Source organism: Astatotilapia calliptera, chromosome 8 (assembly GCF_964374335.1).
Source record: "Astatotilapia calliptera chromosome 8, fAstCal68.1, whole genome shotgun sequence".
In the NCBI taxonomy this organism is placed as follows: domain Eukaryota; kingdom Metazoa; phylum Chordata; class Actinopteri; order Cichliformes; family Cichlidae; genus Astatotilapia; species Astatotilapia calliptera.
Genome location: NC_137429.1, coordinates 9,677,371 through 9,692,637, shown reverse-complemented (window position 1 = coordinate 9,692,637; position 15,267 = coordinate 9,677,371). Strand labels below are relative to the sequence as shown.

General features: G+C 43.0%; 1 protein-coding gene and 3 non-coding genes across 4 annotated transcripts; all 4 read left to right on the top strand.

The window, feature by feature from the left end:
• The first annotated feature begins 2,322 nt into the window (after positions 1-2,322).
• Positions 2,323-2,416, top strand: trnai-uau (transfer RNA isoleucine (anticodon UAU)). Its single transcript has 2 exons — positions 2,323-2,360; positions 2,381-2,416. It is a non-coding gene; the product is annotated as a tRNA-Ile (tRNA).
• A 2,582-nt stretch (positions 2,417-4,998) lies between these two features.
• On the top strand, positions 4,999-5,092 carry trnai-uau (transfer RNA isoleucine (anticodon UAU)). Its single transcript has 2 exons — positions 4,999-5,036; positions 5,057-5,092. It is a non-coding gene; the product is annotated as a tRNA-Ile (tRNA).
• Positions 5,093-5,657: 565 nt separating this feature from the next.
• Positions 5,658-7,052, top strand: LOC113028249 (NAD(P)H dehydrogenase [quinone] 1-like). The gene is made up of 6 exons (XM_026178362.2): positions 5,658-5,796; positions 5,888-6,052; positions 6,125-6,255; positions 6,335-6,442; positions 6,518-6,619; positions 6,696-7,052. Exons 1-6 carry the CDS (start codon positions 5,793-5,795, stop codon positions 6,993-6,995), a joined length of 810 nt encoding a protein of 269 aa, XP_026034147.1. The 5' UTR covers positions 5,658-5,792; the 3' UTR covers positions 6,996-7,052.
• Positions 7,053-11,026: 3,974 nt separating this feature from the next.
• On the top strand, positions 11,027-11,120 carry trnai-uau (transfer RNA isoleucine (anticodon UAU)). Its single transcript has 2 exons — positions 11,027-11,064; positions 11,085-11,120. It is a non-coding gene; the product is annotated as a tRNA-Ile (tRNA).
• The last annotated feature ends 4,147 nt before the right edge of the window (positions 11,121-15,267 follow it).

Genomic DNA, 15,267 nt, shown 5'->3' with positions numbered 1-15,267 from the left:
AAGAGTAAAGCATGTTTAATATTTAAAGATTGTTTGTCCTTTTTCTAATATTTGTACTGAAGGCTTTTAAGCATTTCTATTCCCCTGCCACCGGTTGGTCAAGCAAATCCATCATGTGAGAGAACAGATCGGTTTGGCTATTGGAGAGGGTGCTTTATGGAGCTTCAGGTCCTTGAAGGGAATAAATGCCCTTTTACATGCCCCTTTTCCTTCATCACCACGAAGGAAAACAGTCTGTGGTGGTCTGAGTTTGGTGATTTTTGTGTCACAGGTTTACATGCTTAATACAGGGACTTCCACAACCTTTTCAACAGCGCTGCGGACCATGGGGGGGTTCTGGAAATGAGTCTTCACTGGTAGGGATAGTTACAAAGCTTTCTTCGTTATGAATTAGCATACATGTTTTTATTGAACATTTGAAGAGCTAGCAAAAAAAACCCAGAAACTCTTGTAGAGTAAAGTCAGAGATAGAAACGACAAGGAGCAGGTGCCATCGCCCACGTCCTACACACCACTCTCATCCACGTGGACAAGAAACAGGGTAACTATGTGCGAATGCTGTTTGTTGATTACAGTTCAGTGTTTAACACAATAGTGCCCTGCAGACTGTTCACAAAGCTCAGGGATCTGGGACTTAACAGCCGTCTGTGTGCATGGGTGTTGGACTTCCTCATTGGCAGAACTCAGGTGGTGAGGGTGGGTAGATGCGTCTCTAACAGCATCACCATCAACACAGGAGCACCTCAGGGATGTGTCCTCTCGCCACTGCTCTACTCCCTCTACACTTCAGACTGTGTGGCCACCCACGGCTCCAACATCATTGTGAAGTTTGCTGATGACACAGTGGTGTTGGGTGCCATCTCCAACAACGATGAGGCGGCCTACATGGATGAAGTGAAGAATCTGGCATCACGGTGCCAGGACAACCACCTCCACCTGAACATCGGCAAGACCAAGGAGCTGGTGGTGGACTTCAGAAGGGGTCAGCACAGAGACTACAAGCCCATTATCATCAATGGAGCTCCAGTGGAGAGGGTGCAGTCCTGTGGACATCTTGGTGTCCACATCTCCTCAGACCTGACATGGTCTGCCCACATTCAGGTCCAGACCAAAAAGGCTAGGTGTTAGGTTTTGTATTGTTGATTGTCATTTATGCTTAGAAATATTTACTCATATATGCTTAGAAGTATATAATCATTTGTAGATTGAAAGATTGTCTCATCCTAGGAGGTCTGTAACAACTCTGTGTAGCATGAAGAGGGGAGTGCGTTCACTCCTCTACAGAGTGTTCTGGCATAGATCACACACCTCCTAGGAGAGGTCGTATCTTCTCTTGCTGATATATGGCATAGCAAACACACGTATATATCTCTTTAAGTATAAGAGCCTTTTGTTCAGATGGACCCGCTGGACTCCTGGCACCAGCTTTGGGGAGGGTCTTCACGGGGTCACATCTTGACCTCACACACACACACACACACACACACACACACAAAGGCAAGGTACTCTTTGTGTGTATGTAGACGTCATATGTTAATGAACCTATGCATATTCATGTAACCTCAATAAAAGAGCAGTGTTACGGGGGAACGGACGAGAGCAACTCGGGTCAAGCGAAGGAACGGCGTTTGTCCGGTTCTCTCCCGTGCACGAGAAACATGAAGAACTTTGCCTACTTCGTGTCTTGCTTGTAATTATAATTGAAATTATATGTAATTATATTGTCTTCAACGTTCCAGCGAATAGGTTCAAGCTACAAACCTATCATTAATTGGTCCTTCGATGTTGGATCCCTGGAGTCGGCATTCACCGAGGGGAGAAGAGGCACGCTGAAAGACTGACGTCAGCCAGGAAGTTCCTGTGGATTAACTGTCTGTCTTTTCTCCTCGATGAATGACGATCGGCGGGATTCGAGGCTGATATTACACGCTAAGCAACGCCGAGTAAGTTGAGAGAACTGAAGAAGCTTCTCGGATGAGAGGTGAAACGTCTGGAATTACTCTGTGACAGCAGAAATGTGCATAAACTACTTACGGTAGGACGTTTTGCCAAAGTAGGATGGTTTGTCAGAACACCGGCTAACCTCCACACCACATGCCCGCTGGACCTGCTAGCTGCTCCTTCCTCGCCAGACTGCTGTTACAATGAATCTATCGATTAATCCTATATATAGTACATAGACTACAAGCGTGAGATTTGTGGCAATATAGTATAGTGTAAAGTATTCTTTCTATGAATGACTGAGCGAGTGGTTACTGTCCCCTCGTTTTTCCATTAGACCAGTTGAATGAAGGGAGAAAGGAATAAAATCATTACTCATGTACTCCAGTGGCGCAATTGGTTAGTGCGCGGTACTTATATGACAGTATTGGGCTGAGCTATGCCGAGGTTGTGAGTTCAAGCCTCACCTGGAGCATAAACTTTGAGCTAATACTTATCTGATGAGAACAGATAAATGCTGAGCACACTGAAAATGCCAACAGACTTTACAGCATCTTTAAAAACAAGCAACATTCAAAATAGAGATTAAGAAACCCAGAATTGTACCTTTGTTTGTTCTGCTTCTTTTTTGTCGACCAATGTGAGCTATTAACCATCAAGATATAGTTTTTCCTTCAAAGTCAGATTTTTGGCTGTATGTGTGTGTGTGTTAATGCATGCTGTGACAACCCTTATTGTATTATAGCACCACTGCCCTACTCAGAGGTGTGGACTCGAGTCACATGACTTGGACTCGAGTCAGACTCGAGTCATTAATTTTATGACTTTAGACTTGACTTGAAAAAATGTTCTAAGACTTGTGACTTGACTTAGACTTTTACACCAATGACCTGGGACTTGAATTGGACTTGGACCGGTTTACTTGAAAAGACTTGATATTTCACCCCAAATATAAAATTTAACATGCATATTATATAGAGATTGAAAATGTGACGTCATTCAGGGGTAGAACCACAAAGGATTCTGGGAACTCGTGGCAAGCGGTACTAGCGCACGCAGGCTTTTAATTGAAATCAGTCACACAGCGATAAAAAGAAACACAAAAAATGGCAAGAAGCTGTTGTATAATTAACTGCAATAGCCGGTCGCATGACAGCCATGGGAAGCCGACGGGTAAAGAGATCGGTTGTTATCGGATTACGTCGTTGAAGAGAAATTGTTCGAGCCATGTTTCCGAAGTAACAAAGAGGCGACGGGTGGCCTGGATTGCAGCCATTCAAAGATCAAATATAACGTCCCAGAACACTCCAGCTCACAGGTTAGTCTGCTCCAAGCATTTACACGAAGGTCAGTCTGCTGTTGTAGTTAATGCGTCATTTTCATAACATAATTGGTGATATAGGTTACAAGCAAGTCTGGCGCTGAACAGAAATGGTCGCGCTATGGTCCTTTGTTTATTGTGCATAAATAGTAAATTGTCCTGACACAATATTGCGTTTCGCTTCTGTTATTATGGTACATTGACAAAAACATATACTTTTATTCACAGGATAAAACAGTTTTTTTTGTATCACTAATTGCCCAGTACGATTACAGCATACAATATGTCTGTGAAGGTTCTCAGTCATCCAGGTCATTGTAGTCAAAGGAGCTTGCAAAGAAAAGCGTCTGGACTTCTTTAAGTTGCTTGAAGACGTTTCACCTCTCATCCGAGAAGCTTCTTCAGTTCTAAGGTCAAATGGTGGAGAGTCCCAGATATAAACCTAGTGGGAGTTTCCCCCCACAGAGGGACAAAAGGACCCCCTGATGATCCTCTAATCGCCTGAGCCAAGGTGTGAAACTGGGCGTGGGTCCCAATCAGCCAGAGTTTCGGGTGTGTTCATTGTGAAACCTGGCCCCACCTTATCATGCGAATTCCTGAGGTCAGATGGCCCAGGATGTGAGTGGGCGTTAAGGCGTCTGGGAAGGGATCTCAAAACTGGATTATAGATGGCAGAGAGTTGGTGTCGTAAACCCCCGCCTCTGTTCAAAGATGGTCGCTCACAGTGGACATAGATGGCTTCTTTCACTCCTCTTTCAAACCATCTGTCCTCTCTGTCCAAAATGTGAACATTGGCATCCTCGAAAGAGTGTCCTTTATCCTTAAGATGCAGATGGACTGCTGAGTCTTGTCCTGTGGAGGTGGCTCTTCTGTGTTGTGCCATGCGCTTGTGAAGTGGCTGTTTGGTCTCTCCAATGTAGAGGTCTGAGCATTCCTCGCTGCACTGTACAGCATACACCACATTGTTAAGTTTGTGTTTTGGCGCTTTGTCTTTTGGGTGAACCAGTTTCTGTCTGAGCGTGTTGCTGGGTCTGAAATGCACCGGGATGTCATGCTTGGAGAAAACTCTCCTGAGTTTCTCTGATACACCGGCTACATAGGGGATGACAATGTTGTTGCGTCTGTCCTTCTTATCCTCCCTCGCTGGTGTCTGGTCTTCTTTTCTGTGCCTCTTTGCTGACTTTAAGAACGCCCATTTAGGATAGCCGCACATTTTGAGTGCTTCCTTTACATGTGTGTGTTCCTTCTTTTTTCCTTCAGGCTTAGAGGCAACATGTTCTGCCCGGTGGTGTAGGGTCCTAATTACTCCAAGTTTGTGTTCCAAAGGGTGATGGGAGTCAAAGAGGAGGTACTGGTCCGTGTGTGTGGGCTTCCGGTAAACTTCGATGTTGAGTTTGCCGTTCTCTTCAATGTGCACGGCGCAGTCCAGGAAAGGCAAACAGTGTCCCAGGGAAGACACAAAGGACAACTGACTGGCTCTGAGTTATCCGGCTAACCTCCACACCACATGCCCACTGGACCTGCTAACCGCTCCTCCCTTGCCAGACTGCTGTTACAATACATCTATTGATTAATCCTATATATAGTACATAGACTACGAGCGTGAGATTTGTGGCAATATAGTATAGTGTAAAGCGTTTGTCCTATGAGTTACTGACTAAGCTGTTTCTGTCTCCCTGTTTTTTCCCTTAGACCAGTTGAATGAAGGGAGAAAGGAATAAACTCTTTGAGCATGTGCTCCAGTGGCGCAATCGGTTAGCGCGCGGTACTTATATGGCAGTATTAGGCTGAGCTATGCTGAGGTTGTGAGTTCAAGCCTCACCTGGATCATAAACTTTGAGCTAATGAAAGGGATAAATGCTGAGCACACTGAAAATGCCAACAGACTTCATTGCATGTTTAAAAATGAGCAACATTCAAAATAGAGATTAACAAACCCAGAATTATACCTCTCTGTGTTTGTTCTGCTATTTTTTGTCGACCAATGCAAGCTATTAACCATCGAGATATAGGTTTTCCTTCAAAGTCAGATTTCTGGAAGTATGTGTGTGTGTGTGTGTGTGTGTGTACCTTTTTTGTCCTCAGACCGCAGGGCGTAAGGCAAATCATTGGTTCACCAAGTTGGGCAACAATCACCATGAGAAAATGATGTGTGTGAAACTAAGATGATTATGATTATATGAAGTATATATTCATCTTGTGTTTAAACTGGGCTGAAGGTTTAAGTTAATCTCAGGGTTACTTCCACCAGTTTCCATACAAAATGGGAAAGCTGAGAGAAATTCTTCTTCTACTTCTTTATACGGTTTATTGGCAGTTGGCAAACAGCAAAATAGAGCATTACCGCCACCAACTGGTCTGAGAGAAAATGCCGCAGTACCAGCTGGCTGACTCTTGAGGTTTATTGCTGATTGACAGCACCTGTGTGAAGTAGTGCTTGAAGTGTGTATAAAAGCAGGGGGCACCTTTTCTGTTGTTATACCAGTTAGACAGAAAACTCATCATTTACTGTTGTGCACCAGTTTTGAGAATGGGTAAGACTTTTTCTTCCTGGTAAAGCTTCTGGAAAGCTTTGTGTGTTGAATGGAACTTTATGTATTGTTTTTTTATTCTTTGGTTTTGCAGCCAAGAAAGTGCTGATTGTGTATACCCATGAGAGCCCTGCCTCCTTCAATGCTGCTGCCAAAGATGCTGCTGTGGCAGCTCTGACTGCTCAAGGCTGCACTGTAGAGGTGTCTGACCTGTACGCCATGAAGTTCAAAGCTGCTGCTACTACTGAGGACATCACTGGTATACAAATATTCTGCAAGTATAGCAATGCTTTGATTGTACTTCAGGTGTAAACATTAGCTTTATTTGCAGGTGGAGTGAAGGATGCTGAGAACTTCTGCTACGCAAAAGAGATCAAATTGGCATCAGAGGAGGGTAGACTTGCAGAAGACATCAAAAAAGAGCAGGAGAAGCTCAAGGAGGCAGACCTTGTCATCTTTCAGGTAGTATCTGACTGGAATCGTCTTTGTGGTCAGCTAACAGGTGTCAACATCAAAATGACCATTAAACCTGTGTTCCCAGTTCCCCATGTACTGGTCATCTGTTCCTGCCATCATGAAGGGGTGGATGGATCGTGTGTTGGGCTTTGCCTACGCACAGGAGAAGCGGTACAGTGAGGGGATCTTCAAGGTGAGAGCTCCACCAACATGTCTGTGTTCAGGCTGTGTCCTCTCCCTCTCTGCTCACTCCTTGCTCTCTGTACAGGACAAGAAAGCCATGCTGTCCTTCACCACTGACTGTCCTGAATCTGTGTACAGTGACACTGGCATCAATGGAGACATCAATGTCACACTGTGGCCACTGCAGGTGAGGTCTCACTATAAACAGAGCCAAGCATGAAATGATCTGTCATGTGGTAACAGCTGCTCCTCCCTGTGTGCAGAACGGGATCCTGAACTACTGTGGCTTCCAGGTTTTTGCCCCTCAGATCTTCTGGGATCCTGCTACTGGTTCTCCTGAATCTCGCAGCTCCATGCTGGAGGGCTGGCGCACACGGCTGCAAAACCTCTGTGGGGAAGCCACTGTGTACTTTGCTCCCTTGGACTACTTTGACAAGGAGAAGGGTTTCCTGCTGAAGCCTGAGGTCAAAGAGAAATATGCCAGCAACGAGTCTGGCCTCACAGTGGGGATCCACATGGGCAAGCCACTGCCAGCCAACAGCCAGACCAAGGCCAGGGTCTGATGATGGAGTGGGTCCATGTAATGTCTTGATCTTAAAATAAAGCCTGCTTTATTCAAACTTTGAGCAATGAGTTATAAATGCACCACTTGGGTTTCATACATGTTATCCCTCTAGAACATGATGTATACTACCACAATGTAATGATGGTTCTTAGTCCATATAGGATCCAGTCATGTATGGCTTTAAATGTGATGGGGAACTGAGTTTGGGGGGGCTGGCTATGGTTCCACATGCTCATGCAAATCCCTGTTCTAATAAGAACACACAGGTGTTTGGGGAGGGGGGGTGACCGTACACCAAGGTTGAAAGCAAGACTGACACCTGACCACTGCTGTAGATCAGGTGACTGCAAGCCCTATTGCGCCTCACTGCCTATACTACAGGCTTTGGCTGGGTTTGGCGTGAAAGCAGCTTTCAATTTCGTTTTTTGTCCCACAAGGGGAAATTAGTTTAGCAGCAGGAGGATAAAAATAAACAGAACAATACTATGAAATAATAGAAAGTTGAAGAACAATTATTTGCCATTAAGGAGACAAGACGCAGTAGGGATAAAAGAGACCTGGAGTCTTTTGGTCCTCCTCGGAGTTACTCTAAAAGGGTGGCCAGAAGGCAACAACTTAAATTCACTGTGAAGTGGATGGTTCACACAATTAATAATAGAATGAGCCTTTCTAAGCACATTTCTATTGTAAATGGCCAAAAGTCCATCTTGCCAGCGCCCTGAAATTTTGCTAGCAGTTTTTACCACAAGTCCCAACCGATTCTTATTCTTCACCGTCAGGTTACCAAACCAGGCAGCAATATAAAAAAGACATCACAGATTCGATAAAACTTCTATAAAACAAAGACAACATCTCAGATGAGACATTAAAAGATCCCATTTTCTTTAAAAAGAACAGTCTTTGAACTTTTTTAGTAGTGGCATCAGCATGAGATTCAAAACACAGTTTATGGTCAAGTACCACACCTAGATATTTATAACTCTCAACGATCCCAATATCGGTAGTTTTAATGATAGTGGGTGATGAGCTATAAGAGGACTTCCTAAAATCAATAATCATGTCTTTAGTTTTTGACACATTAAGTGAAAAGAAGGACTCATCACACCAATTCACAAAATCATTTACAACCTGTCCATGGCCTGAGTCATCCTCCACTAGAAGACTGACGATTACTGTGTCGTCAGCAAACTTCAGGATGTGTCTGTTGGGTGGGGTGATCCAGTGGAGGAATAAAGCACATCAGAAAATACATGATTCACCCTAACACATTGTGACCTATTGATCAGAAAGTCTGTCACCCAGCCGACCAGACTAGTGTCAAGCTTGAAATGATTGTAAAGCCTGTCAGCAAGTAAGAAGGGTTGAATTGTATTAAATGCAGATGAAAAGTCAGCAAATAATAATCTTGCATGGGTGTGGGGGGACTCAAGATGCTTATACAAGAGATGCAGGAGTGTGACAACAGCGTCCTCCACACCTCTCCCTGCGCTATAGGTGAACTGGAAGGGGTCAAGATGGTGTTCAACCTGCATTAAAATCTCCTTCTTAATCACACTTTCAGCAGTATGTGTTCTTTCTGTCCTAGATGCAGTTGAGTTTACCATTGCACTCTTGACATTTTTGTGAGGTAAAAATGTCTATTGCCACTGTGGGATCTTCCACCATTTCCCTCCTCCCACACATGAACTGAAATCAGCTGACTGTGATGCCAGTGCACAGGAAGAGTAAAGCATGTTTAATATTTAAAGATTGTGTTTGTCCTTTTTCTAATATTTGTACTGAAGGCTTTTAAGCATTTCTATTCCCCTGCCACCGGTTGGTCAAGCAAATCCATCATGTGAGCGGCTATAGTTTTTTTGTACCAAATTCAACCAAGATTTAGCCAGTCATGTGCTCCTCCACTACCAAGAACTGTAGAAGCCAATCACCTCTTGCTGCAGTGGAAGCACACTAACTGTACTGAAGGCTAAATAACATTTATATGTAGTTCACTTAGCTGCTTTTTAAAAAGTAAGAGCCAAGGATGTCAGAATAGCTCATTTAAATGCGTGAAAGTCAATCAAATAGTACAGTTAACTGCTTCTAAAACATTACTGGGAAATAGTATAACAGAGAAGCAAATTTTACTTGAGGCAAAGCTCATTTATATGAAAAGAAGTCGACACAGACTTACACTTTCGTTCATTTAATTTAGTTTTGCTAAATGGAAGTTCATGGTATAGTGGTAGAATACAGGGATACAAAGACTTTGTTGCCGCATGCTTGAATTCTTTATCAATTAGTTCAATATCTCTTAGTAAACTACACTAAAACCTACGAAAATTAAAGAATAAAAGTGAAATATGAAAAAAGGGTACAGAAATGATCTGAAACAAATGCGCACAGACTGTAACAAAAGCATTTGTAACATAGATGTATAGAAAAAAAATTGATTCCCCACATATATTAATGCATGCTGTGACAACCCTTATTGTATTATAGCACCACTGGGGGGTGGGGGTGTTGCCCTACTATTATTGTAGTTGAGGGAGTCCCCTAGTGGGTAGGGATGGGTATCGTTTAGGTTTTATCTGATACCACTACCAAACCGATACTTTTGAAATGGTGCTGGTGCTTGAACTGGTCCTTAAAGAATGGAGAACACAAACTTTGTCCAAAAACCTCTCATGTTCTGCTGTTTTTTTGTAAAACGATAACAACGTTAGACTTTTCTGCAGCTATAGGGCGTATATGGTATCACTCTTGGCTGGAAGCAGTGCTTAAACAATGGAGAAAAACACAAACTTTGTCCAAAAACCTTTCATATTTAGCTGTTTTCCACTTTTTCTTTGGTCATTTAGCCTTTTTAGCCAGGGTGAAGGGAGTGTCTGCCATCAAACAAGAAGACAGCCGCATGTAACTACGACGGTGTTTGCTAGCTCACCTTACATGCATTAATGTAATAATGTGGTTAGTCCACTCAACGTAAATTACACACAAACAACATTAAGCTACTCACGCAGAGAAGAACGGCTGCTGCTGCCATCATCATCCGTCATCATTTCTGCTACACTGGCAGGGCTACGGGCCAGGACTCCCCTCTTTGGATTTTTGGGGGATGTTGCTCCGGGTCCGATAGCAGGCACCACACCCGCAGTAGATGTGCACGGTGTGAGGTCTCGCAGCAAGCTATCAAATATGGTGCATTTCTCGGCTTTTAACAAAATGTTATACGTCGCCAGGTGTTTCATCAGATTCGAGGTGTTACCTTCTTTGCACAGTATCAGCTTAAAGCACTTGTTGCAGGCTGCTGAGTTTGCATCTTTTGCTGTGAAGTACAGCCAGACTTTTGACTGCTTCGCCTTGGGCATTTTTAATCTGTAGCTCTGCTCTAAAAGAACGTACGTACCTGGGCCCGCCTACTACGCTTGCAAAGGTAAAATGATTGGCTAGAATCCAAAGTGTATGACATCTCAGGAAAAAAAAGCACCGAAAAAAAGCACCGAAATGTGCACTGCTTTTCGGTCTGGTTACTACTGTTTATGTCAGAACCAGTGCCATCATGGCACCGGATACCGGTACCCATCCCTGCTAGTGGGTGTGGGAGTATAGTGGTGGCCGTTACATGCTGATCGCGTTGCTGTTCAGAGAAACCTTACCGTTGTAACTTGGCTGGCGCCGGCGACTACCGATCCCTGCACATGTATGTATGGACAGGGTAGAGCCGTGGGACCTGGCTTGTATGGTCTTATGTTGCTAACGTCAAATAAAGGTCTGTTTAACTGACTGGCTCTGAGTTATCCGGCTAACCTCCACACCACATGCCCGCTGGACCTGCTAGCCGCTCCTCCCTCGCCAGACTGCTGTTACGATGCATCTATCGATGAATCCTATATATAGTACATAGACTACAAGCGTGAGATTTGTGGCAATATAGTGTAGTGTAAAGCGTTTGTCCTATGAGTGACTGACTAAGCTGCTTCTGTCCTCCTGCTTTTTCCCTTAGACCAGTTGAATGAAGGGAGAAAGGAATAAAACCTTTGAGCATGTGCTCCAGTGGCGCAATTGGTTAGCGCGCGGTACTTATATGACAGTATTGGGCTGAGCTATGCCGAGGTTGTGAGTTCAAGCCTCACCTGGAGCATAAACTTTGAGCTAATGCTTAGCTAATGAAAAAGATAAATGCTGAGCACACTGAAAATGTCAACAGACTTTATGACATCTTTAAAATGAACAACATTCAAAATAAAGATTAAGAAATCCAGACTTATACCTCTCTGTGTTTGTTCTGCTATTTTTTGTTTCTGTTTATTTTCAATGTGAGCTATTAACCACCTTGATATAGACGTTCTTCCAAAGTCAGAGAATTTTGGCTGTTTGTGTGTGTGTGTACCTTTTCAAGGTTCAAGGTTCAAGGTTCTTTATTTGTCACATGCATAGTTATACAAGTATAACACACAGTGAAATGTAGCCTGACACGCTCCTTGACATGTGCAAAAAAATTGGGGGGGGGGGGGTGTAGAGGAAGAACATTATATATATATATATATATATATATATATATATATATATATATATATATATATATATAGTATATACATTGGGTGAATGTGCAGTAGTAGCAGCAAGCAGGTGAATTCTGATATGAATAGACATCTGACTATTTTACAGGATAGACAATATAAACATATTTAAAATTAAAGGAATTGAAATGTACATTGTGCCTTGGTTTAGTGTCTGGAAGAGTCCTGTCTCAGTCAATTATAGATGATGTGAGAGGGCGGGTGTGTGTGTTTAGGGCACGGATGGCTTGGGGATAGAAGCTCCACTTGAGTCTCTCTGTCCTTGCCCGGAAGATGCGGAACCTTCTACCAGATTGCAGAAGTTGGAACAGTTTGTTGCCAGGATGGGACGGGTCCTTCAGTATCTGCGCTGCTCTAGTCCGGCATCTCCTGGTGTAGGTGTCCTGAAGCGGGGGGAGAGCAATCCTGCAGCAGCGTTCTGCTGTACGGATCACTCTCTGGAGAGCTTTTTGGTCCTTCACACTCCCCTCTTCATGCTACACAGAGTTGTTACAGACCTCCTAGGATGAGACAATCTTTCAATCTACAAATGATTATATACTTCTAAGCATATATGAGTAAATATTTCTAAGCATAAATGACAATCAACAATACAAAACCTAACACCTAGCCTTTTTGGTCTGGACCTGAATGTGGGCAGCCCATGTCAGGTCTGAGGAGATGTGGACACCAAGATACTTGAAGGACTGCACCCTCTCCACTGGAGCTCCATTGATGATAATGGGCTTGTAGTCTCTGTGCTGACTCCTTCTGAAGTCCACCACCAGCTCCTTGGTCTTGCCGATGTTCAGGTGGAGGTGGTTGTCCTGGCACCATGATGCCAGATTGTTCACTTCATCCATGTAGGCCGCCTTTTATATCCTTATGTATAGTTTATACCAAAGGTTCTCAGACCGCAGGGCGTAAGGCAAATCATTGGTTCGTCATGTTGGGCAACAATCACCATGGGAAAATGATGTGTGTGAAACTGAGATGATTATGATTATATGAAGTATATATTCATGTTGTGTTTAAACTGGGCTGAAGGTTTAGGTTAATCTCAAGAGTTACTTCCACCAGTTTCCATACAAAATGGGAAACCTGAGAGAAATTCTTCTTCTACTTCTTATAGGGTTTATTGGCAGTTGGCTATGTTGTTCTCATTGTACATGCTTCCCTTGGGCTCTATATCTCACAAATGTAACATTTCTTTTCATTTTTATGCTGATGATATTCAAATCTATTTTTGTCTGACTGACGATACCCCATCTTCACTACGCTGCTTTCTTGATTGTATGAAGGAGATCAAAGGGTGGTTAACGAGTAACTCCCTTTTTCTAAATGAAAAGAAAACGTAAATTATTGTCTTTGATAGCCACATCCCTCGGCGACAATTAGCCAATATATTTGGGCCCTTTGCTACCTCCCTCTCTGATACAGTACGTAACTTAGGCGTTCTTTTGGACAGCTCCTTTACACTTGATAAACAAGTGTCTTCTGTAGTACAGTCTAGCTTTTACCAAATATGACAAATCTCTAAGGCTAAGCATTACATACCACGGATGGATCTTGAAAAACTTACACATGCATTTGTTACTTCAAGATTAGACTACTGCAACCCCCTTTACCTGGGCCTCCAATCTGCCCGTCTTCATAAACTACAACTTGTCCAAAATGCAGCGGCACGCCTTTTAACTGGTACTAGAAGGTTTGATTCTATTACCCCGATCCTTGCTGACCTACATTGGCTGCCCATCAAATATCGGATTGATTTTAAGATTTTATTTCTTACATTCAAAATCGTAAATAATATTGTGCCTTGCTATTTAACTGAACCTCTCCGCCTGTATACTCCTAGGAGAGCACTTCAATCATTGAGTCAAATGCTCTTGGTGCAACCTAGGTCCCGGCTGAAAACCAGAGGTGATTGTGCCTTTGCCATTGCTGCACCTAACCTCTGGAACAATCTTCCAGCTAAACTTCACACGTCTGAATTGTTTTAATCTTTTAAAACACGATTGAAAACTTATTTATTTGATCTTGCATTTTAGATTAGTTAGTCAGTTATCAGATGTACACTTTGTACTTTTATTGCATTTGTATGTAATTTTAACCTATTGTGTTACTGGGTTTTTCCAGCTGATATTTCTGTGTTGATTTTACCTAACTTTAACACTAGGGCCCTATTTCAGGAAGCCGGTTTAGTGCAAACTCTGAGTAAGTATACCCTAAGTTAACGAAAACTCTGGGTTTTCGGTTTCACAAAGCGAGTTTAGATTAATTCTGAGTGAGTTACTATGACGACACACTCCGTGAAGCTAACCTGCCCCCTAGCAGGTTTACTTCAACTAACCCTGACCTTCTCCGCCTCTTTGTCAGAAACCTGACTGTAGGAAGTGTCAGACATGGCATGCCCCTTCCTTGAAGAGCCAGTAGATGTTGAAGCCCAAATTCTCCGTAGAGCTCTCCGCCGGGGGAGAGTGATTAGAGCGCGTTCGGACATTTTATCATTTCCTGATGATTTCCTGTGTGAACGTTACCGTTTTTCAGCACAATCTATAATTTATTTGAATAACATCCTCAGGCCTAATATTGCTCATGTGACACATCGCGGACATTCTCTCAGTTCTGTACATATTATTTGTATCGCACTTCGGTTTTTTGCAAACGGGAGCTTTCTGTATAATATTGGTGACGCTGAGCACGTTTCCAAGGCTACCGTCTGTCGGGCAGTCAGGAATGTTACAGTTACACTGAAACGTCTCCTGTACTCGTTTGTGGTGTTCCCCGGTCATAGACCCACAAGATTTATCAAAGAGGGATGCCACAAAATTGCAGGTATCAGGATGAACGAAACTTAATTCATGATGTGGTGATATTTGAACTACTACTTAAATTTTACATTTATTTTCACGGTTCCCAGGCGTGATTGGCTGTATAGATGGCACTCACATTCCAATCATTGCTCCTTCAGTAAATGAAGGAGACTATGTGAACAGGAAGTCTTTCCACAGCATTAATGTACAGGTACATAGTTCCCTGTAGCATTTCAAACTAACAAATTATTTCATTATAGTAATGGATGCTAATTTGTGTTCTCTGCACTGTGAAGATCATATGTGATGCTGCCAACATTATCACAAATATGGAAGCCAACTGCTCAGCCTCTGTGAGTGGTGGTGGTGGTGGAGGACCCCCACCTGTTTTTCGGGCCTCCGCTTTTTTTTCTGTTGGCTATAACGGGTCACATTTGAGCATACAGAGTAAGCAAATATGTACTTGTAATGTGCTCAGATAATTTCAATAAGTGCTTACAGAGGGGAAATTAATGTAGCCTCTAACTGCAATTGATTTACATGGGACAAACAGACCAAGCACTATGGCCCATGATACAATTACACCTTACCTGTTTGGACTATATTTTTATATTTCATTTTTACTTGCTGCCAGGAACGTTTGGGGCCTGTTGGGTTGCACCTGCGCTCACGTCACATCACAAAATAAAATGTATAAAATATAAAATAAAATATAATAAAATAACGTGTTAAATGGGTGGAAATCCCTAGATCAATGTTTAAATTAACACTCACGCATTGACTCTGTCGGCTATGTTTTGCCATGCATGCACCCTTTCTTTTGCAGCTGAGGCTGTGTTACTTTTTTTCCGCGGAATTTGCATGTTATCGGCATATGCTGCCATCAGAATTTCGGACTCAAGCGCTGTGAAAT